At 28.7% G+C, this 25,258-nt stretch overlaps 1 protein-coding gene across 1 annotated transcript; it reads right to left on the reverse strand.

Annotated features, from left to right (window-relative positions):
• Positions 1-18,301: 18,301 nt before the first annotated feature.
• Positions 18,302-20,827, reverse strand: LOC113847984 (probable indole-3-pyruvate monooxygenase YUCCA4). Its single transcript, XM_027477326.1, has 4 exons — positions 20,204-20,827; positions 19,519-19,767; positions 19,249-19,371; positions 18,302-18,520 (listed from the first exon to the last, which is right to left on the reverse strand). Exons 1-4 carry the CDS (start codon positions 20,825-20,827, stop codon positions 18,302-18,304), a joined length of 1,215 nt encoding a protein of 404 aa, XP_027333127.1.
• Positions 20,828-25,258: the final 4,431 nt, after the last annotated feature.

Below are 25,258 nucleotides of genomic sequence, written 5' to 3' on the forward strand. Positions count from 1 at the left end.
AAGAAATAAAAGAAATTTAGAGAGAAGTGATGAAAAATGAGATATAATAATGAATAGGAGTAATTTGAAATAGAAGAGGGATGAAGAAGAAAAATGAATGGTTTCTTTCCCATAAATAACAAACATATTTTTAAAAATCTAATGCGAAGTAATTGATTACCTAGTGGTGTAATTACCCATCAATTTTGTGTAAAAATATTTTAGGCAAAAACACAAAGTAATTGAATATATTTTATGTAATTGATTTCCAATCAAATTTGTTAGAAGCATAATGTTAGTGTAATCTTTTACAAACATGTGTACTTGATTACCAAACTAGTCTATTTGATAAATTTGAATCCAAAACACTTCCAATCAATTCTTTAAACAATTTATTCAAATCTTTCTACATACAACACATTACCATTGATAATGGAGGAAGGTTTATCAATTTTGTTAATACTAAGAATTCTTCTTTTATTATTATTTCTATATGTCATAAATCCACCCTTGGAGTCAATTGGGTGAATTTGATTTTGCCACTTATCATATGTTTTTCAATAGTCGCTATCAAGATATCAATAGTCACATTTGGCCATAAAGCACACCTAATAGAACAAGTTGACGATAAATTACTCGACTTTGCAATTGATTACTTCATGTCGTTCTTTTAATTTTTTTGAGATTGAGGTTTTCACATAAGTTTTTGCTAATCGACTACATTAAATGATTACTCTATGTATTTTTCACAAATTTTAGCAAATAAAAAATACTAAACTTTGAAAAATGTAATCTATTTATTTTATAAAATACTTTTTTTTAATCTAAAAAAGAAGTTTATAACCTTAAATATTTTTAAAAACTTTTTTTTTATCTTTTAATAGAGCAAATATAATACTTTTATAAAGTGATCTCATACTACTGTCACACAGCTAAGAGAACACTAACTAGCAAATGTACTAAGTTGTTATAGCAAGTAATAAAATTTGGAATTTAGTTTGAGTCCCAAGTATCGTTCTGAGGGATTAGTTCTTTCAATTACCACTTCATAAATCAAAAATTAGTTGAGCTAAACAAAATTTGGAATGTTTTGAACATTTGAAGGTAAAAGCAATAAAGTGCAGAAAATTAGAAAGTAATAACAAAACAAAGTGTAAAGTTTAAAAATGAAATAATATGTAAATGAAGTTAGTAATGATTTAACCTCTTTATCAATTGAAAAATTGAATGAGATCTGAACTCTAAGTTCCTTAATTGATTGATGATCAATTTCACTAGATTAATCAAAGTTCAATTCCTTGACTCATTGATTCTAATATTCAATTAACTACATAAATTTCTTAGGTGTAAATCAATCAAACATTGCATTAGGCATTAGAAATTAAGAGATCACAAGATCATGAATACTTATCCCTAAGATATCGATAACCTTGACATTCAATTCAAATATGAGAAATGAACTCAACTTCCACTGATGAAAATTCTCTAGGTTCAATTCAATTGAATAACTAATCCAACAATTGTATTAAGGATAGAATTAAATGTTTAATACAATTAAGATTTTAAAATCCAAATCCACAATCTATTTATAATATCAAAATCGGATCCATCAATCCTTAATAAAAAGAAATCAAAACATGTTTCTAAAGGAAAGAAAAAAAGAAAGAGTAGAAGAAAATGAGCTATAGAATATCTTCATAAATCTAATCCTCAACCTGATTCCATAAGCTCCAAAGCTTGGAAGTCGTCTCCAACCTTCCTCTCTAACTCTCCTAGGGTGTAAAAATAAAAAAATTAGAAAAGATTACAAAGTATCTGAGCTTCTAGCTTTTTATAATTTTCTCGCCTTTCTAGCGTAATCACTGTGAATGCATAGAGTGAACACGCAGAAAATTTTCTGTGAAGTCTCCAGGATGAAGTAATCACTATTAATGTACACAGTGATCACTTTGTGATGTTTTTCCAGATTTTGGCATGCATGTGTTCACTTTGAGTGTTCAGAGTGTTTACGCGCAACCCTTCTCGTGGATTTTGCCTCTAAAGTGTTCACTATAAGTACATAGAGTGAACACTTTTACTTCTTCCTCTGGATACAGACTCTGAAGTGTTTACTCTAAGTAAAAATAGTAAACACTTTCACCATGTTTTACTAAATCCACTCCAGACTTGTCACTTTGTGCACAAATAGAGAACACTCCTAATATACAACTTTAGATTCTTCATTCTTTTTGTCCAGATTTTCCACTGTCTTCTATTTTCTCTTTTTGAATCCTTATTCTTAAGACTCTTAGCTTAAAATCTCTTGTAAAACTAGTTCAATCAACAAAATTATATCAGAATTCTATTAAATTTATACAATTTAAGTTACTAAAGATAAAAACTGACTTTATTAAACATTTATATATTTTTGTGTAGTTTTCACCTTCCAAATTATATTTTTCTATCAAAAACAATATAGAAAACTACCTAAAAACATAGTAAAATCTGAATTTATCAATCATAACCTATTTTTTTAGGGGACCTATGATATACTTTTCACTTAAAACCTATATAAATTTTAAGCACTTCAAATAATTGAAATTTAACTCAACATGATTAATGGAGAAATAAAATTCATCATCTCCATTGCAAAGTAAACCTCAAAGAGACCATTTTAATAAATCTCTAAATATACACATGTACAAAAGTTGCTCATCATAAAGCTCAAAATACAAACTCATAATTTGATTAATTACATGCAACATCAAGCCTGTAGCTAAATAGTATAGACTCACACTAAAATCTAGACTAACAAAAACAAAGCTACATATTTCAAAATCTTTAACTCAGACCACTTCTGAATCAAACCTTCTAGCATGGAAAGTGGACGCTTCACTTGTCACTCCTGCTCACGTACCCTCAAACGGTCATCACAACATACACGTTAATACAAATAGAATGCAAGGGTGAGCTTACACAACAAATAGCCATAGTCCAAAAATGCAGGACATAATATAATCATTTTACAGTTTAATAAGTCAAAATGCTTAGTGATAAGTTTGTAATTAGGCCCTCTTTTATAACACAATTATTCATATTTGACATTTATTTGAATTGGGTTTTACACTAATTTAGTTGTTAATTGCGCAGTTTGATATAAAGAGACCACGAGTAGATTTTGGGTACATTTTGAGCCCAAATGAGTGGGCTTCAAAGCCTCACAGCAACAAGCACGCCTAGTGAAGCACGGGGGTGCTTCGATGATATGCATGACCGTGCTGCATCATCGTGCACGGCCGTGCTTGTTTGCGTTAGCCAAACTTACAAAGTTCAAAGGAGTTCAAATTCTATAAATAGAGGAGAGAAAGCATCGTGAAAGGGACCCTTTGCTGAGCACAAATTTACACAGAACCTTTCTTCGAGATTTTGGATCATTTCCACCCTTCTCGTAGGATCGTTGGCACACCCTTGGCAAAATTTAGAGCTTCAAGTGACCATACTTGAAGACTGAAGATTCATTTCCTATTCTAGTTTGCTTTACTGCTTCATTATGGATATGTTATTGATTGTTTTAGTTCTTTCTTTCTATATGAGTAGCTAAATCCATAGCTAGGGCTATGGGAATTATCGTTTATGACTTTATGGGATTTTGATATTTGAATCTAAATATGATTTCTACTTCGTGATTAGAATTTATCTTATCGTTTCTCATTCTTAACCCCAATTAATTACATCGTCAGACGATCGTACCTCGGGTAATTAATAGATCTATAGGATAAAACGAGAGGAAAGATTAGGTAGATCAAACCAAACTTCATCTTCTAATCGTTATTGAATTAACAAATTCATAGGCTCCTTAGGCTTTTTCTAAATTAATAACTTGCATAACCATTGGGGATATTAACTTAGAGATAAGAATATTAATATTGCATGACCATTGGGTATTAATAGTATTAGTATGAATGATTAGTAATCACCAGGAAATCAGATTTAGATCTAAATAAAAAATATCATAAAGGATTGAATGAGAACACCCATACGCCCTAGGTTCCTCTCCGATAAAATTTAACCAAAACGTGTTTTGTGTTTCTTACTCTTAGTTTTTACAATTGATTTTATAAATTCTCGTTTTGATTAATCTCGCATATTTGAAGCTCAAACAATTAAATTAGGAAAACTCTTAGTAGTTGATAAACAATCCTTGTGGGACAATATTTCGGGAACTTAGTTGAAAATCCTTTATTACTTCTTGATGGATACACTTGTCCTCCGAACACTCAGCAAAATAATGCAGTCCTTATACTCATTCCATGCTTAGCAAAACAATACAAACTTTAAACTTATTCCATACTAAGCAAAACAATACAGTCCTTATGCTTATTCTCAGTCCATCTAATGCATAATCTAGTTTCAACTAGCATCACAATCTAAGTAATTCAAAAAGAACCCAAAATTTTTCAATTTGTAAGTGACCCATTTCGGTATCTAAATCCAAACAAAGCACAACTCAGTCTTCTTGTCATTACATGTCTAACTACCTAAATACGAAACTTGGCTCCTATTGTTACATGTATAACCACCTAAACATGTAACACAACTTTAGAATGATGCAAGTATATATAATACAACACAACCATATTTATAATTTCATTTAGTCCCATCAATACAGTCATAAGTATTTTCATTCAGTCTCGACAGTATAGTCACATATCAAACTTTTTCAGTACATTATACTTTAACATTTCAAATATTATCTCAGACATAAACAGTTTTGTACCATTTAGAGAACGACAGAGAACTCCATCACACATATTCTGTGTTTTACCCAAAGTTTACCCATAAAATTCGAGTGAATAACAAAACCATCAAGGGTAAGCTCCCCTTACCTAAAATGAGTTTTTAAGATCATACTCGTCATGGATTCCAAAAAGAGATACAATGTCCAAGAAACTTACATACCCTTATTATGACAAAAGAGAAAGCTCTTGAGAAAAGAAATCAAGAATCAAGGGGTGTAGATAGAGAACTGAGCTCTGAAAACTCACCTAGACCTAGATGGAATAGACGTCCACACTTGAATCAGGAAAAAGTTTGGCCTTGAAAAAGTTTTTTTGAGGAGAACAGGTGAGAGAACAAAATGAAAATGAGAGGGAAAGGCTATTTTGTGAAATATGAATATTTTCTGTACTGAGGTCTTTTAAATACCCCTCCATGTCCACGTTCTCTCGTTTCAGCGACGAGCTCTGCTTTCGCTTGGGTGATCTCATCCTCGCCTAGATGAGAAAATTAGACAGTAAAACTATCCAAATTTCTGTTATTCTCGCCTGAGCGAGAAGCATTCTTGCCTGAGCGAGAAGCATTCTTGCTTGGGCGAATAGCATGTTGGCTAGGCGAGTGGTATTCTCATTTGGGCAAGAATGGTCCAGAGAATTCCCTATTTTTCTTGCGGCTCCTTGCCTGAGCGAGTTCATCTTGCTTGAGTGAGGTCGCTTCTTATCTGAGTGAGATTCCTTCTTGCCAGGGAGAGAGGACAATTGGGGTGGTTTTATCATATCTCGCTTGAGCGAGATTGCTCTTGAATACCCAATTCAACATGATTCAATTTCACTTGAGTGAAGCATACCTTGCTTGAGCGAGAAACCCTGCACCCAAAACTCCTATCTCTCCTAAAATAAAGGCAAAACAATGAAGGCTTCACATAAAAAAAGTTTTGTTATACTCTTATAGCAAAACACACAAAAAACACTTAATATTCAATCAAGAACTCTCACTACTAGTCATATCAACCAAGGAAATCACACTGCACGTTAACTCATAACTTTTTATCCAGCTTTGAACAACTCTCATAATTATATGTCAACGTATGAAAATTCCTATGATTCCAGCACCCATAACACAATTTAAAGAAAAAACATATAATATACATATATACAAAAACACAGGTGTAACACCATGTGTACAATTAAATCTAAGCTAATTATACATTCAAAAATTTTTCAAAGATAATTGACTTTTCTTTATAGAAACCTTTACAAAGTTAGTGAAAAAAACTTTTTCTTACATTGTTCATTAGTCTTTTGATTAGTTATAAGTAAACATTGCAATATAGCATCAGTACTTATGCCACTTATTTGTAATTAATGAAAGTTTGTAAAAGAATATGATTTCAAATTATCAATTGTTAATAACCTTACCACAAAAGTTATCCCATGTACTCAGAAAGTTCAAGGCCCTATAAATCATTATATCATATGTAGCAATTGAATCCTAATATTGTTAAATAGCCCAAATTAATGGATCTATAAATAATGATATATTTTGGAATGAATCTTTAAACTTTACTAAATTGATGCATCTCATCAAGGTATGAACATAGTAATGTCTATTGATTTTAGTTCCTAAAATATGCAATGTAACTGAAATTAGTCTTTAAAATTGTAAATTTAAAAATCTAATTCCTGAAAATAACAAATGATGATCACTTTAGTCCTTATATTAGAAGACATTAAAAATAGATAACATATTGTTGATTTGTTACATTGAGTGACATGTAAACATTCACATGAACTTCAAATAATGTCTTTTTGCGACTTCTTCTCACGCAGTAAGTTCCTTCTTCTCAAAACTCCAAGTTGAACCATAATTTTTTTCTCACACTTCATAAGCTCTTTTCTTCTTCCTTCAAAGCTATTTGTCTTATTTTTAGATGGCCAATTGTGGAAATATGTTTCATTTTTCCAAAAGCAACTATGAAAGAAGTCAATCAACTAGTTCTGATGTTCATTTTAAGAGATCTTTTTCTAGAAGATGTTATTGTGGCTTACTTGTTGTATGAAGAGGTCAAGAACCAGTACAAATTCAAGTGGATTGTTCTTCAGATACCCTAATTACAGTAACAAGAAATGGAATAGGTTGAGGTTAATGACTTTTTATGAAATAATTTATTGAGAATAGAATTATAAGATAATGAAAAATGTATCATATCTTTCAAGTTATTGGTCATTATTAGTACTTTGTTGGGTTTATAATGTAACAGAAGTAGACAATATCATTCGAAAGAATTTATAATGCAACTACATATTATGATAATGCAAATTGGAAAATGCAAGTTGTTGTTAAGATTGCAAGTTTAGAAGATGAAGTAGAAAATATGTTTTAGTTGTAATGTGGGCAATAGTTCATATATCAATGATATAGTGTACCATAAGTAATTTATGTACTATTTTGAGCAATTAATGAAATAAGATTTACTCAATTTGTAAGGCTATTTTTGCACTTATGGTAAAATTGTAATATGCTCCTCTTAATTGAGACAATATAAGGATTTGGGGCCATAAATTGCTGGAAGCATAAACACCAAAGTGCAAAAAATCAACATAAAGCAACAGATCAGCAAAAAGCAAAAGATCACTGAAAATAAAATTCAAAAATCAACGAAAACAAAATAAACACTGTAGACAATGAATCTACAAAAAGGAAGGGAAATTATAAAAGCTCAAGAAATCAATGAATGAAGTGCATAAAATAGACAAACATATCAGTTAAAAGAATTACTAACCTGAAATTTTATGAGGAATTACATAGTGAAAAGAGAACATGGGTGAAAAGTACAAAAAAAAAAGAGCAAAGGCAAGAGAAGACGTCTAGGAAGAAAAGGGAGGATAGAAAAAATAACCTAAGGTTATTTTTGTGAACAAGAAATTTTTTAATAAAATATTATGTTCTGTTCTTTTCTATTCCACCTTTTTTTAAGGAACCAAAATGTACCAGTTTTACAGTTTTTTGTCCTGTTATGTTCTATCTTTAAAATACACCAAATAGAGAATAGAACCCAAATATCCTGTTTTGTCCTGTTCTCACTTGTTTACCAAATGATATGTTAAAGTTGCTTCGTCAACCAATCTGTCCCTAATTTGCTACTTTTTTTTTTTTTGGGAGAATTTGTAGTTTTGGAGAGTCCTTTTTCTGGGTTAGGTTTTGGTTTGGCCAAGCAAAACCTAGTAAACTGGTGTCGCACACCCCTTGATTTTAAAAATGAAGGTCATAATTAGGCCGCTTGAACTAAAAGAAACTACTTAGCCTTTTTGTTTAGGATACTTATTAAGTAAGGAGTGAAGTCCATTTTAGGCCCAAATAAAAAATTCAATTTTACTAAGAAGTTCAAGCAACAAAAATTACTCATCCGTCTTCCCATCCTTTTCAATGACTAGAAAAAAATTAACAAAAATAACTAGTGAAAGATAGTCTATGTTATTTAGAGAGAAGACAAATATGACAAGGGACAAAGTACTTATCATTTGTATTTTTTTAGTTTACTAATGACTTTTTTGAGAGGAGGAGGAATTGTTGAAATTTAATGTCTTTGACCAAAATTCCATGTCATGTACAGGTTACACAGAGTGCTCATACGTAATTCTATATGATGCCATGGTTAACTAACCATAGCAATAATTTTTAGGTTGTTCATTCTTAAATGCAATAGTAACTATTACATTTTTGCATGACATACCTATAACATATAAGAATGTATATGTTAGTTTCCAACTAAAATGTTGTGTTATGCTAACAATTGTATATTACTTATTAGTTGTCAAAACCGACAAGTACACGTTTGAGTGCCTAAGTTGACAATAACCTTAGTAGGCCAACACTGATCTTTAAACTTATGTTGTTCATCATCACTTATGCACAAATGTTACTAAACATTAGTATAATAGTAATGCTATTATACAAGATCAACAAATTCCGTTAAATGATATCACCTTTCTCATTAGAAGCTTCAATACTATATTTATTTCTATGGCCTAGTTCTCACTTGGTTCATTTTTTGAATCTTTTTTAATAACTACATTTTTCCTTGTTTCTCCCTCATGCTTCTGTTTCATTTTTCTTCTTCTTGCTCTCTTGTGTTTATGTTGCATTTTTCTTCTTCTTACTCGTTTTTGCTTCTTCAGCACATTTCTTCTTCTTCCTCCCTTTTAGTTTGACCTTTGGCTTTCTTTCCCTTTTAACACCCTTCTAAACTATTGTTTCTATTACTTTTGCAGTTTCTTGTTCTACCAGTTTAGGATCAACAAATTTTGGTTCATGTATTGGATGTTTATATTACACGTGTATGTCACTATTATTTCTCCTTGATGCATTTATCATCTCTAACAAATCAATATCTTTCTTCATAATCTTTAATCTTTTGTGTAGCTTCTTTTTCGGTTGCAATCAAAGTACCTTCTCTACTTTATCATAGCCCAATACATGACAAAAATTATTAAAATTGAACGCATCCAACATTTCATCATCTATTTTGGGCTAAACTTCAACCTTTTCTCTTTCATACTCTATACTTCGATTATCTTCCTCCATGAACTTACCTCCATGGTGGATGAGAATTGAAATAAAGTCTAATCTACATGATAAAACACTCAAAATAATGAACAAATAAATAAACATAAATTTAAAAACTCAATACATCACATGAAAATCAATCATAATTTAAAAACTGAAAAAATCTAAGGAGACCACAATCAACCTACATAATAAACACAAATTGTATCTTTTCCTATACATAAATACCCAATCACACACACAAAAATAGAAAAGTCAAAGATAAAAGTGAAACGGGAGACCTTTGGAATGAGAGACCTCTGTACATACGTTTCTCAAAGTAAGCAAAAAAAATTTGGCAAAAATGAATGAAAAGAAAAGTAGTTGTTGTCCTACACTAAGCAAGTGGATGAAAACATAATCTGAATGCGCATGAATGATTTAATTCAAAGGAAAAAATCAGAGAAATTGAGGTTAAGGATAGCACAATTATTTAATTACATTGTAATAGGAAGTTTTACATGACACACAAATACGACATCGTTTGGAATCCACGCATATGTCTATGTACCACTTAATATGCATCACTTTATTACCTATTCTTAACATCTCTTAACCTCAAGTACTAAACTAACTGGCGATTGTTAATTCTTGGGACTAACTTTTCAAAATATAATTTTGGAGGACTTATTTGACCGATCATGCATATTTTAGGGATTAAAGTGAATGTTTACTATTTATATTTTAGGTTAAAATACCTATTATATTCCTTTAATAACAAAATTATTTTGATTGTAATATTTTATGTTTTTCACATTTACCTTTGTTTGGTTAGGGAAAGAAAAAAGATAAAATAAATTAAGTGAAAAGAAAGTAGTAAAAATAAATAAATATAAAAGTTAGAATGAGATGAATATAAAAGATAAAAAGTTAGGTCTTGTCGGTAACAATTGAGGCACTATGCCAATAAAAGGCCTTACTAAGAAAGTATTTTAGGATATACTTTAATTGCTAACCCAAAAAAAAGACTTTAATTAAAAATTTATTTAATAATCTTTTATATAACTTTTTTTGCAACAGAAATAATATTAGAGAATGTTTTAAACCGTTCTAACAAACACTACTATTCAAAGTAGATGTATTTAGAGAAAAATTTATATAATTACTTTTCAAGTACCTTAGATAACCATTCTCTAAAATATGAATTGTGAATATGAAATTTCTTTCTTCGTTAATTTTTTATTATAAACTAAAATTAATTTATTATGTTTAAACTTGAATTTGTATGTCTGAGATTTAAAATTTCTTCATTTAAATTTTTTTATCACAAAGCAAAATCGATTCTTTGCTTGTTGAAACTCAAGTTTGTATGTTGTGTTAATCAAATAATCTACATCTAAATGAATGAAACATTGATAAACAAAAAAAATCAAAATAATAAGATATTTCATTATTAATAAAGAAAGAAAAAGGGAGAATGAAGATATGCCATAAAAAATATACTTATAATTGGAAAAAAAAAATTAACTTTGTTAGTGTAAAAAAAGACAAAAAAAAAATTCATAAAACTAACGTGAATTGAGTAGCATTTTATTTTTACGTAAGTTTATAAGTTAGAAATTATTAAAAAAATTTAAAATTTTAATTTATAAGAACTATTGGTATAAAATCACTCACTAAAAATGATTTTAAAGAGTTCTAAAATACTTTAAAAAATAAGTAGTACTCTTTAAAAGTGAGTTTAAACACTAAAAAGTACACTTATATTATTTAAATTTATAAGTAATTATTTTAAACAATAAAAAATAACTGATGTTTATATTATAAATTTAACTATAAAATTTATTAATATTTTTTAAAAAATTATAAATTATTTTGAAAACTACGCATCCACTCTTCCATAGACGTAGAAGTATATTTAACTGTTTTTTCATTAGACATAGAAGTATATTTTAAACACATTTCATTATATATTTAAAATAATTTTAAAGAATAAGTATTGAATAAATTTTAAATTTATTATATGGTTACGGAAAAGTGTTTCTTTATAGAAAAAATTATAAAATTAATTAGAAAAAAAAGTATTTATGAAACAGTTTAAAAATTAGGAAAAGACGTTTAAAAGTCTGTCCAAAACATTCTCCGTAATAATGAAGAAATAATAATTGAAACGTGATTGGAATTTGCATACAAGTAGTATTAATAATTTGATAAATTTCGTACACAATTCACAGGTATGAGGGGTGACACTGAATTGAGCAGTAAGCAAGTACTTGGCGTTTGGGGTGTAGATAAGAGGCTACAGAAAGGAGGGTCACGAAAGGTGGCATTGAGAAGTCTTTCTCTTTTGCTGTAACATATATCTCCATGTGTTGTTTGTGTCAGCTTCACCCAAGCTGCTGCAAAAGCTACATGCCACTGAGATACCCAGACCCATTCCCACTATTATATTTTAGACTATTCTCTTCTCTCCTATTTTTTTATTTCATCTATATATATATATATATATATATATATATATATATATATATATATATAAGGACATATATATATATATATGTGTGTCCTTATTATTATTTGAGAAAGGGATGGAGAGCGTCCAGCGACCCTTCCTTATTCCTATGTCATCCTTACCTCACTACTTCTCCATTTTATATATAATATATATATTACTATTGTTAACAGTTTTTGAAAATATTGATAAGTACAGGTACACTATGACAGTTTGATATGGTGGTATATATGTACAAAGTTGCACATGCATAAGCAAGAAAAATGCTTAATGCTATTTGGTATGGCATGCATTCTGTTTCTGTCCTCACCATCAGTCTTCCATCTGATTCTGATCTGATGTGATCAGTACCTATGCATGCCATGCCATGCCAATCCTTACTTTGCATAGATACGCTCCCTGTTCTCACATGCATCCAACTATGCAGCATTTCACACCTCCCCAGCGCGTGCCTTTTGACCCTCTCTAATTGTTTATCTTCAATCTAGAACACTGAACTAAACGATTTATTTTAATACAGTGTTTGTTAAGAACATAGTTTTTTTTTTTAATGGGATAATATATATCTGCTTTTATATTTCAATCAAATCAATCACGTTCTGCTGCTGTTGAAGTGGAAGAAGGTGACATCATTGAAGCATGCAAAGGGTTATGAAATGTATCCACTATCCAGGGAGAAGGCTTAGCCCCAGTGAAGATAGATAAGAGCTTGCCCCTGTGGGTTCGTAACAATAAAAACAACATTTATTTTGTATTTATTTATATATAAATTATAATGTCAAAGAAACATGAATGTAATTTAAAAGTGAATAATTATAAAAATATGAAAAAGAAATATTAAAATTGAAATGACAAATAAAACTTGCATAATATTTAACAAAAAGTGGGGGTTAGTAGAGTGAGATATGTTAGCCTTCATCAAACATAATTAAAAATGATGTTGAAAGTGAGGTTGAAAACTTTGTCATTTTTTTATTTTCTCTACACAGTTAAATGCTGACCAGAAATATGTAAAGAGGGATGGAAAATAATGCAATATTTCAATCTGCCCCCAAAGTCCTCTCTCTATCTATCTCTGTGAATGCAAGAATGGGTCAGTGCAGAGCCAGGAGGACGGAGAGAGTGTGTGAGTATATGCGTGTGCATGACGTAATTTATAATACTATACTGAAAAGCGTGCTTGGAAGCGTGTGAAGTGGTTCTGGAATTCAATGCCTCGTAATATAATATAAAATAAAAAACACCCATTTACAATTTAACTCTATCTTTGGACTTTTGTGCACTTGTTGTCTATGAATGCAGTTAGTTATTTTTGTATTTTTCTTAAGTGAAAAATTAGCTGTTCAAGCGAATATGTTTAAAAGATTTTACTGTTATTCGAGGAATTCTTTTCCTGTTATCTACAAAACTTGACAGTCATCATCCATTAGGAGGACCCCTTGTCTTGTGAAGTGGTAGTATATGTACACATAAATGTGGCGGCAGAAGACGCAGAGAAAGAACCTATATAACATAGGAATCAAAATTGTCTAAATCATCAAGTTACTCCATATTTTTCATTTGTTAAAAATATTTATGGATAATCACTGTCTAAGATGTAATTTTAGTTTGATTGACAATTAATATAGTAAGTTCATACTGTCATGTAAACACTTTTATTAAGTATTACTGACATTTACTTACAATAAATAATATTTCATAAACACTCTCTCAAGTGTTTATATATATATTAGCAGTGTAATTAACATATCATATATTAATTAAGAATATATTAAGATAGTTCATATAAAATTTTAAGGGAAAAGAAAGCAAAGGTGTTTGAATATGTAAAGAAGATGCAAGAAAGAAGGTGATATGAGAGAGAGTGAAGCAGAGCTGTCAATCGGAGAGCTGAGAGCTTCGTACAAACGTCCATGTGGAAAAGAGGCGTCAGAGGCCTATCATTGTCTCAATTATAAGCACGAGGGAGAGAGTGTACCTTAGTATCTCTACATCAACATGCATATTACACATATCATATCAAAATCAGCATCATATATTTATTATTCAAAAATAACACTTAATAAAATTCAGAACAATAGTTGCAAGAGAAATCAAAATTGTATATAAATATCATTACTCATATAATAATATGGTCGTTGTGGGAACGCGTCGATCTTTATTCCCTCAGCTAGCATACAAAACCTGTCCAATTTGTGCTGCTGATACATCGTTATTCGTTTGACCAAAAATAATATACACATCGATATTCGCTATTTTAAGTTTAATGGACTTTGATTTTAAATAATTATTAAGATTTTATCATTTAAGTTTATTTCATCCTAATTGTATGCTTTGTTCTAGATATAAAATTGTATTCGATTTCTTGTCACGCTTTTATCACTTTAAATTGTTCTCAAGTTCTTATGTCAACCAAAATCTACTGGATTACTCGTTCATGTTCAATCTAATTCAACATTTGCATATAATATAGAGTACAAAAGCTCATCCTTACCAACTAATGATTAATAATTGATTTTATTTGAATTAAAACCTTATTATATACACACACATAAAAATTCACTGAAAGAGATAATTTTATTACATTATAAATACTTTTATTTTAAACAAACATGCTTTTATAGAAGTTGCTTCTAATCTTAAAAAAGGATAAGGGCTTAACTTGTTGAAATAGATTTCAGACTCAAATTCTATGGTACTTCACTTTAATTTCTTATCTTGAAACGAAAAGATAAAGACCATAACGTTAGATGATGGTTACGTGTAGGTGATGTGTCAAGAATAACGAAGGAACCAGCCCTATTTATATAACAACTTTTATGACTTTTTATTATATTAATTATTTTATCTTATAATTTTTATCTCGTTTTCCTATCTTTCATGTTCTGTAAAAAAAAATATTAAAATATGCGGAAAAAAAATTCTCTTGTTAAAAAGCTTGCATTAGTTTTATGTTAAAATTTTAGACCAACATTAAAAGATTTGTTTACATTTAATTTTGTCTGATATGGTATTTAACAACTTAAAAAAGAAAAAGCAAACACAGAGTTCAAGATAAATTCTTTGGGTGTTGAATTAAGCTAATTAACAAAAGACTGTGCCTCCAATTTCCTAAAGAGGTTATTTTACTCTTTCACACGTTTTCCCAAAGTAATGATTTTCACTGTTTGAAATTTCTTGTATTAAACCTGTCATTGATTTCCTATGCTGAGTTGAAGGAAAGCTGCGATCACAGTGAACACGAAAATGGCTGCATACAGAGGCTGCTGCTATCTGGCCATAATTGTCATATTTATGTGAAAATCAGGTGTTACGCACGTGCATCCCAAAATTCGCATAGCCATAGCAAAAAGGCACGTTTAGTATCGTAGCAAGGGAGGGAAAAGAAAAGCATGTTTCGAATTGATTAATCCAAGAAAATGGAACATTTTTTGTTCTTTTTTTATGTATAAACTTTTACAGAAAAGGATTAAGATAATTGTAAGTGAGATTTCTTTTACGATATAAAGGAAAATAAAAGAAAAAATTATTTTAAAAAAGAAAGGAAGCGGAAGGCTTATTTATTAGGAAAATAAAAGATTAATTCAATTATTTAAATAATACTAAATTTATATTATTATTATTTTATTTGAACTTATTTTTGCCATGTCAATCAACATTAAGTTTACGTGCAATGTAATTTTTTAAAAAAAAAGTATTACCTTTTTGCAAGGAATGAAATTACTAAAGTATATTAGTCAAAATTAGTTTTGCATGTATAAGGGGTGAGCCTCAGGCATACCCTTGGACTCTATTATGTGTTAATACAAGAGTAAATATTGCCTCATGCATAGGGATACATGTTAAAAGAATATAAATACTTTGTTGGACTAATATCATTTTAAAGGATATATAAGTCTGAAGGCTCACTCTAAAATTAGGTAAGACATTTTAGATTAAAAAAATTCTCAAACTATTTTTTTTACAATGAGATATTTAATTTATTTATTTATTTTATCTTTCATTGATATATTTTATTAATAATCATAAAAACATTTCATTGGAATTTCATATTAATTTAACATATCATTGATTAAAAATTAATATTGACTTTTATAATTCCTTCAAATAAATTTTAGTTGAATAATTTAAAGAACATTAATTATGAATATGGAACTTTAATTTTTTGCCACTTATTGTGTGTTGGACAAATGTACATGTCAATAAATGATAAAATTGATTATTTATAACTTTTAAGTATTATTTCAAAAAAGTTATTCAACAATTATTAAGAGAATTAATTTCTTAATTATTTAGATAGTCATGATGTTATATAAATTAAAAAGAAAACAATGAATAAAAAAAGAAATTACATAAAAATTAATATTTACAAAAGTAATAATAATATTTTTCCTATAGTTCTTCCCCTTTTTCCATTTCTTCAACATGTGAAGTAGTGGCTTAAGGTGCACCTTTAAAAGCAGGTAAGTGTTTAGAAAAGCCTGAAAAAATAAACACCCAAAAAGGAACAATTGATTAGAAGGAGAAATAGTAACACACATCATCGAAATGGGTGCAAAATTTTCAACTAAGATTACACAGCAAAGAGCAATTGGGTCTCAGATTCTAAGTCGGTGGAATTACAAAACCAAACATTATGATTTATGAGCAAAAGGTAGAGCAAATGCAGAAAAAAAAATAGAATTGAGCGAGAAACATAAGGCATATATTATAACACAATAAAGACAAATAGCAATATGTAAGGTAGGAATGGAATGGACTAAATTATGACCTGTCAATATGAATTAAATTTTTATTATCCAATTCATCATTTAATAAGGTATAATTTAAAATAGGATTAAATTCAAACATTTTTTAAATGTCAATGATTCTAATAAAGTAAATTTTTTTTTTGAAAAATTCATCTGTGCTACTTTTATTGAGATAAAAAAACATAATTAAATCAAGAAATTAATCTTAAAGCAAGCAAACTTTAATAAAGAGAAATTTAATCAAGATGAACTTAAGGTGTTCATTTTATCATTTACACGTTAAATTTTTTTTTACTTAGTTCTTTTATGATTTACGTTATTATTTAATTATAATTATCACTCAATAATATTATAATGTTAAGTATTAATTCTCTTAAATTTATTATTTTTAATGATCATTCAAGATAATGAATCATGAAAAATATTAAATCTTGATAAGCATGTTAATCTAATATTTGGTTAAGAAACTTTAGATTTTAATTGAGTGTACAAAATTTTAAAACCAATTTGCATTACAAATCTGTAATTAAGAGATCTATGATCACCAATTATGCAATTAACTAAAATAATTGTATAATTTAGTTTAAAAAATTCATAAACAAAACTAAAGGAAATTAAGTATATTCTATCCACTATTACATCATTATCATTTTTAAATTAGGTAAAATTTAACTGATATAAACATTAGTTAAAGAATTTTTTATTAAAAATATTATTAATGTAAATTATATTGTAATTTTAATATATTTTTAACGTTACTTTTTATAAAATATGGTTTATAATTTTTAAAATTAGTATTACAATGATTAGCAAAACCTTTAAATGTACATTGTCTCTAATCTTAAATACAAGATCACTTGGAGAGTTTGTCATGATCCTTTTTAAAGACTTTTAAAGAGTTATTTTATTATTAATTATTTTCTTATAAAAATATATTTATTAACGACAAATAATTGAGTAAAAAAGTGACAATTGATCGTTATAATTTTAAGAGTAATTTAAAATATATCTAAATTGTTGGTAATGATACTTTTAAAATATTTTCTAAATTCTAAATAAATTTATAGTTATTAATAAATTTAATTATATTTTAAAAAAATTTGTAAAGTATTTTTTTTTCTTTTATTTATCTATATATATTAGTCGTGGAGATACAATAAACAAAACTTAGGTAGGTATTATAAAGTTGAGATTCATAGATTAAAAATTTATTCAAACCAAATTTTAATTGTAATTTAAAAAACATTAAAATACCTATAATTTTCTACCAAAATTTTTTCTTTTGACTATTTTTGTTTGCCTACTTATTTTGCAATAACTCTTATCAATTCATCAATACTCAACCAGAAGAAAGAAAAATCCCAAAAAATGTCTGGCTAAGTGTAGCTGTGTAAACTACTACTTTTATATCATAAGGTAAATTAGCACTAGTCTTTGATTGTTGCACTTAATTTGCTAGTAAAATTATTTACTTTTGAGTACATGAAGTTGCACTTTGTTTGAACAAGGTACCATTTCATTTATTAAACTGTTTTGTACACAGCTAGAAAAACTTTAGTTAGAAAAAGCGTATGCTCCTAGATACAAAATTGCATGTACATACACAGAAAACCAGGAAAAGAGAGGGTAACAAAAAAGTAAAATAAAAACCAGCCCAATTGCCCAAGTCATCCTAACTCAGTATTCTAATTCTTCTCTCCCTTTTTTTCTTCTTCTTCTTAACAAATAAAAACTTGCACATTATTGGAGGTAGTAAGGTCTATGAATTATTTAGTAGAATGATGTGTGAATCACAGTAACTCTTGTCCTTTACGGTTCTCAACTGTGCAGCTATGTCTTCAGCGATCTTTATAGCATCACAAGACGTTCCTTGAAGACCCCTTCTTGTGAAGCCCACTGCATACAATCCATGCTCCCCTTTCCAACCATGAGGAAAGGGTGTTTTGGGCATTCCATCTTCCGTGAAAAAATCACAGCCCTGAATTAAGGAACACAAAAACAAAATTAAGAATTAACTAACTTGATAATCAAATTAAGTATTCATTACTAATACTATGTCACATAGAGAATATTAACATAGGAGTTTTGTAATCTTATAATAGAATATTAAACTTGGTGCATGCTTTGTATTTTGGTTATAAATTTGGATTTTTCAGAAAATCACATAGCTGCATACCCTTTATACTCGGGGAAAAAAAGACAGAAGAAAAGTTAAATTGATTTTGTTTGATAATTTAATCTGAGGCAAAAGGAATTGACCGAAAGGTGGCGCAGTTTACTAACCAGGTTATTCGCACAGCACAAAGAATACTTTTACAAGTTGCTAACGAGACACTTTATGATAGTTACACATCATGAAATGTCACAATGAAAGCAGAGTTTTTAATATGGTGAATAATAATGAATATTTATAATAATTATGCACGTGTTAAAAAGAATACTAATCTTAACATTTAAGAGGATTATTATATTAAAAATATGCAAAATGATAGAAATCATCTTTAAATTCTTAAAATCAGTCCTAAAACTGAGTTAACAAAACCATTTTAGAACCCAAACTGATTTTATTATTTTTGCATGAAGAAAAGAAGACATTTGTAGGTTTCTGCTCTCTGCATGTGTCCCAAGCCTAGATAGTGACAAGTCATAAGTGCTTCATCATAATAAGATAGAGCTAAAAACGCAACAGAACAGATCAATTTTAACCTTGAGCCAAGTAGGCACGTTGCTCTTGTATCCTGTTGCCAAGATTATAGCATCGAATTCCTTTTCTTGTCCATCCATAAATTTAGCACCATTTCTCGTTATCTCCTTCACACCTTTCATCACCTGCACAACCCTAACCAATCTTAGCCTCAATAACTTTATTTGAAAAATGGGATTGTTTTAAAAAATATTTTTTCTAGTTTCCTAGACTATATAAGTTCAAGTAATTAATAATAATAAAATAAATTGTAAAAAAATTCTGAAATGTACCTTTATGTTACCGGATTTTATTTGTGCTAGTTGACCCACATCAAGGACAGGGGTTTTCCCAGTAGCAAGTTTGAGCTCGATTGGCCCAGTTTTAGGCCTTTTGATGCCATAGTGATTGGTGTTGCCCAGAATGAAGTTAGTCGCAAGCAAGAGGAACTTGTCTACTAATTTAATGGGAAGCCATTTATAAAGCGCCATAGCTATTCCAAACGTTGAGAAGCCAAGCATCTCCCTAGGAAGCACGTGTACCTTGCATCATTATATATTGCACCATAGTCAGCTAAAAGTTTTGATGATTAGTTACCCCAAATGGGAAAAAAATAAAAATATAAAACATAGATGACGTCCAGTCCAGTACTGAACAATGATTAACCAATAATAATACCATTTAACAAGAACACAAAAAATCCTTCTTTTCACTTTTAACTATTTTTTCAACCACCATGTCTTTACTATAATTTGTATAATGAATAACTGATTCTGAAATTATAAATTTGGTATCATTTTGTGTACATCAACCTTTTTATAATAAACATTGACATACCCATCATTTTAAACATATAAAAAGATGTTTATTGTAGTTTTATATTCTTTATATAAAAATATTATTTTTAATCGATTAAATTAACCCGGTATAAACACTTATCATTTTGTTACCAATGGAAGTGGGAATGAGGGAACTTACTGTATTTCTTGCAACCATGTGAGGGGTGGCATTGTATCTACAAAGGTCCAAGCTAACTTCCATGCCAGAATTACCACAACCAATGACCAAAACCTTTTGGTTTTTGTACTCAGAGCCAGACTTGTAGACACTAGTGTGAGCAATGGGTCGATGAAACAAGTCAATCCCAGGAATTCTAGGCACAAAAGGTTCAGCATTCTCACCAGTGGCCACCACAAGCCAGTGAGAAACATACCGAAAATCCTGAGTTCTTACCACCCAAAGATTAGAACTTGGGTCAAACTCAGCACTCTGAACGGTTTGGTTGAACCTTGGTTTAATGTTGAAGTGTGACGCATAGGATTCCATGTAGGAAATGAACTGGTACTTAGTTGGGTACTTTGGGAAAGTGTGAGGGAAACCCATTAAGGGAAGTTCACAGAAGTGTTTGGGAAGGTGTAGTTTGAGACGGTCATAGGTTCTGTTTTGCCACAGAGAAGCTATGCAATCACTTCTCTCAAGAATCACACAGGGCACTCCATGTTGTGTGAGACAAGCAGCCACGGCTAGTCCAGAGGGTCCACCACCTACAATGATAGGCCCATCAACACACTCGCACTTTTGTTGTTCTTTGGAAGAACCCATGTAAGAAAAGTAGTGAAAGCAAAGGGGTAAACGAGATACTAAATTAAAAGGTTTCTTGACTTTAAAGTGTGTACTCTCTGTTGTGGGAATTTAAAGGGGTAGGGAGTGGTGTCAGCGGTGGACTTTGGACTCAACTTTAACACACAGATTTTTTGAGCCGAGAGAGGATATGGGGTTGTGGAGAGGAGTGGGTGGGTGGTGGTTTTTATTGAGGCGTGAAGGTTAAGGAAAGGATTTGATTCTTTTTCTCAAGGTTGTTCTCAGCAGAGCCAGAGAGAGATATATGAGAAGCAATGGCCAAAATGCCTGATATATAAATACATTTTTTATGTGCTGCACCATGCATCTCATTCTATCTATTAATACATTTTTGTAACCATTTTGTTTTTTCAGTTTAAATTTATATAGTAAGAGTGAAAGTTATTAAATTAGAAATACAATTTATGTTTTTTTAAATTAATCAATAATAAAAATTTGTGTAAGAGAGCATGTTTTCAAATTTTTTATTTGATTTTATCTTATTACTGACTCGCAGGCCCTTACACACATTACCCAGCTTTTTTTTTTGTTTCTTGACTTTGTCACGCTTTCAAAAGTACTCTGTAGATTCTGTGGCCCCCTTTTGTTAAAAAACCATACTAAGAGAGAGTGCATTAATGAAGTTATATTTATTTTAACATTATCAATTGTAACTTCTGTTTATAGGAATTTTAATGTGGTTTTAAACGTACATGAATTCTTTGATTAGTGTCCTGAAAATAATAGTTGACATATATAAAAAGAGTAATGTTTTTGTTGTGGTGAGGTAAAATTGTTGACTAAAGTGGTAAAGGTAGAAATAGTATTGCAGTGTTAAAATAAGGATTTTGGGTTTGTAAGGTTTTGCGATTTATGTGAGTGTTTCCAAAAGTTGGAGGGTGGAAAGGGGGACACTGAAGGGTCGGAATTGGCACAATACGAAAGAGAGGAGTGGTGGGGTCGAAGTGGAAATGCAGAGAAAGAGAAAGAAGAAGCGGTGGGGATGGATATGGTATTAAGTACGCCACATAGAAAGAAAGTTGCTGCATGATGGGAAACAGCGTGGAGACTTTCTTTGTGCGACAAACGTCCACTTTCTTCAATTTTTTACGATTTCAACAAAAAGTGTTAACTAATATCATTAACATATTGCTTAAAAAATAAAATAAAAGATATTTTTAATACACAACCTAATTCAAAATAATTAAAATTTTAATTCAAAGTGTTTTTTAATAACATGTAAAAATCTAAGGCAATTTGTTGTATACAGTGGCTTCGTAACTTGCGCATATTAGAAACGTTATGACACGGCCCACGCTGTCTTGCTAGCCGGCTCTGCCCTTTTGCAGAAATAAATTAAATAAAATTTTGCGTTAAATACAAATTCGTGTAAATATTTATTTATTTATTTATTGGTTGCATCATTTTTTTTTTTAAATTTTAGCTAAGTGTTGAAATTTAAATTAAAATGATACTTCCATAAGAGAATGTGTTCTAGAATGGATTACCTAAAATGAGTACTTAAAGATAAATTTAAACAATTCAAAGTGGTGTAAAATTAAAGTACTAAATACATTATTATTAGAAGTATTCAAAGTATATTTTAATTTAAAGGGCTGAAATAGATCATTTAAAGTTGTTTGAAAAACTTGATGAAACTTACAGAAATGTACAAATACCTACATTATAAAATTCTGAAAGATCCTTATGATGTGAATTAAGGATAAGAGAAATTTATGTACTGTGTTTGAATAAGTCAAAATCAAACAGTGATTCCAAGATATTGAAGTTAAAAGTGGCCAAATTTAAAGATTCAAGCTTAAAAACCATGCAACACATGAAAAATATTCAGAATAAGGTTTGAAAAATCATTTTGCACTTCATAATTTTAATATTATTTTATTATGTGTCATGATTTTATGTAAGAAGTAATGAAACTACATTTGTATATACCAGTTGTGTATAGTTGTTGGTAATGTCAACTATATATATTAGATCACATATTGTGATAATCAGAGCGAATTTGTTCTAAATATTTTATTTGAAGGAAAATTTGCCCATAAACACGTGTATGAGGTAGCTTGATTCTAGTTACAAATTGGATAGAAGCGACAATAGTAGTCTTTTATATTGTTAAAGTTTTATGGACAAAATTATAATAAAAGTTGTAGAAGCTATTCCTTTGTATATTGTATTAATGACACGTTAAGAAGAAGCTTTTAGAGCTAAAATCCAAAGAGAGATTCTAGTTTTCTTTAAAAGATTCAAAAACAACAAAGTCCCTCACGACAAAAAGAAAGGAAAAAGTTGGCTTTTAATTATTTGTTTCCTCGTAAACGTTAAATGTACGGTAAAAAGAAAGATAAAGATTTATTCTATGTTTGGATTATTTTGATTTCAATTAGCAAAAAGTTTCAATTGAAACTCCTTAAATTAATATTTTAAATTTAAACCTCATGTGCTTGTTTGGACTTCTGTCTTCTTTGCGTTGACTTGTTTACGAATTTGGAATTGTAATTTTAATTAATTCCGTAAAAAATGAAATTGATATAGAACAATTTAACCATAAATATAATTTTATTACTTTAAAACATTGTAAATAATATTAATGATAATAGAGTGTTTAAACGAGAAGATAAAAATAATTTATGATGACAATGACAATATTAGTATTAGTAATAATAATAATATCTATAATAGTAATAATGATAACAATAAGAAAAGTGAAAATGGCACTATATAATATAAGATGGGATAATAATTATCGTTGAAAAAAATACATACTTAACTATAAATTTTTTTTTTTCAAACATCGTTATAACTCTACCAAATATTTAATTTTAAAATGTAATCTTATGCTTAATCTCGTACCCCAAATGTTGATCTATTCTCATGTGACTTTAATATAAGTATAAATTCATTGAATTAGCTTAATGGTTAATGGAGTACACTTTCGTCTTTAAGTCTTTTAACTACTTTAATTCGAATATCGCAGCGAAGACATACAAGATTATTATTTTTTGTTTTATGCACAAGACTAATAATGTATGGGAAGATCTTTAAGATTATCCGGTGAGAATTTGTATTTATTGTTAACATAATGCTCTTTCCATTTCAAAATAACTTCTCGTGTTAAAAGTGTACATCTTTAATTTTACCCCGATACTTTAAAATATAACTACCACTTTTACAATTTCATTCTTTTTTTTTTGTTTTTAACTAAATAGAAAGAAAAAATTGTTAATCAAAGATAATATTCTAATTCTTTAAATAAATATAATTAATCAAATAAAACACGATTATATTTTCATAAAATTAAGTTCAAGTTTCAATTATATTTAATAATATTTTTAACAAAGAAAGTTAAGACAATCTAATAAATGATATTTTGAAGTGGAAGTAGCATCGATACCATGTTACTAGGAAGGGAAACAAATCAAATTATTCACTTAGAGGCTATGACTTTTAATTTAATTTTTTTTAAAAGATCTAATTAATTAAATAGGTTAAACTTAAATTTTAAAAAAATATTAAGACTAATAGAATGACTTATTTAAAATTCATAAAATTTATAATAATATATTAAATAATTTTATATAAAAAATTATAAAATATTTATATTATATAAAATAAAATTTAAAATAAATAAAATTTTGAATTAAGAATCCTAATTTTTTTTATTAGAGTTTGAGAACTCTTGCTACATATTCTTTGACAAAGAGAAAGTGTCACTTTTAGAATCTTTTGTATTGCTATTATTTGATTTGCCTTGTATGCATAATATTAATATGCATTTGTGTTTGTTGTATATTTAGTGATTTATTTGTTTAAATTAAATATGTAGTTTAAAAGTGATAAATAAAAATACATAATTTTATTATAAATATTTATAATATTAAACTATTTTTTATAGCTTATTTAAATATGATTATTATAGTCATATCTATTAAGATGATTTAATAGCCTGTTTATAAAAAAAATTAATAACTTATTAAAAATTTCAATATAAAGTAGGTCATTAAAAAAATAATAAATTAAATTAAAATTATAAAAAAGTTAGTCAAATTTAATACAATACATATAACAAATAATATGCTAGAATTAGACAAAATTATTAAATAAGTTAAATCCATTTATATAAAATTTAACCTAACTTATTTTTATCATTACATGTCATTCAAGTCACAAATATATTAATAACATATTAGCCCATGATTTTTAACATATTGAAAAACTCAAAATTACATAAACTAGTCGGAAGCCTGATATTTAAAAGAAAAATGCAACTTTTTTTTTTCCATACGTGTTATTCAGTAAGGTTAATTTAATAAACTAAGTCATTTCTTGAATCTATAACATTCATTTACATAATATCTTATTAATAAAAACTAATTATTAATATTTTTTGTCATA

Source organism: Abrus precatorius, unplaced genomic scaffold (assembly GCF_003935025.1).
Source record: "Abrus precatorius isolate BTA unplaced genomic scaffold, Abrus_2018 Scaffold8, whole genome shotgun sequence".
NCBI classification, from domain to species: Eukaryota; Viridiplantae; Streptophyta; class Magnoliopsida; order Fabales; family Fabaceae; genus Abrus; species Abrus precatorius.

What these genes read in the sequence shown, in the direction of transcription:
- LOC113847984 (XM_027477326.1), bottom strand. Translation starts at nt 20,827, where the DNA reads ATGGGTTCTTCCAAAGAACAACAAAAGTGCGAGTGTGTTGATGGGCCT. An exon ending in ACATGGTTGCAAGAAATACA is followed by an intron (nt 19,768 to 20,203) that starts GTAAGTTCCCTC and finishes TAATGATGCAAG; the next exon opens with GTACACGTGCTTCCTAGGGA. An exon ending in ACGTGCCTACTTGGCTCAAG is followed by an intron (nt 18,521 to 19,248) that starts GTTAAAATTGAT and finishes TCCTTAATTCAG; the next exon opens with GGCTGTGATTTTTTCACGGA.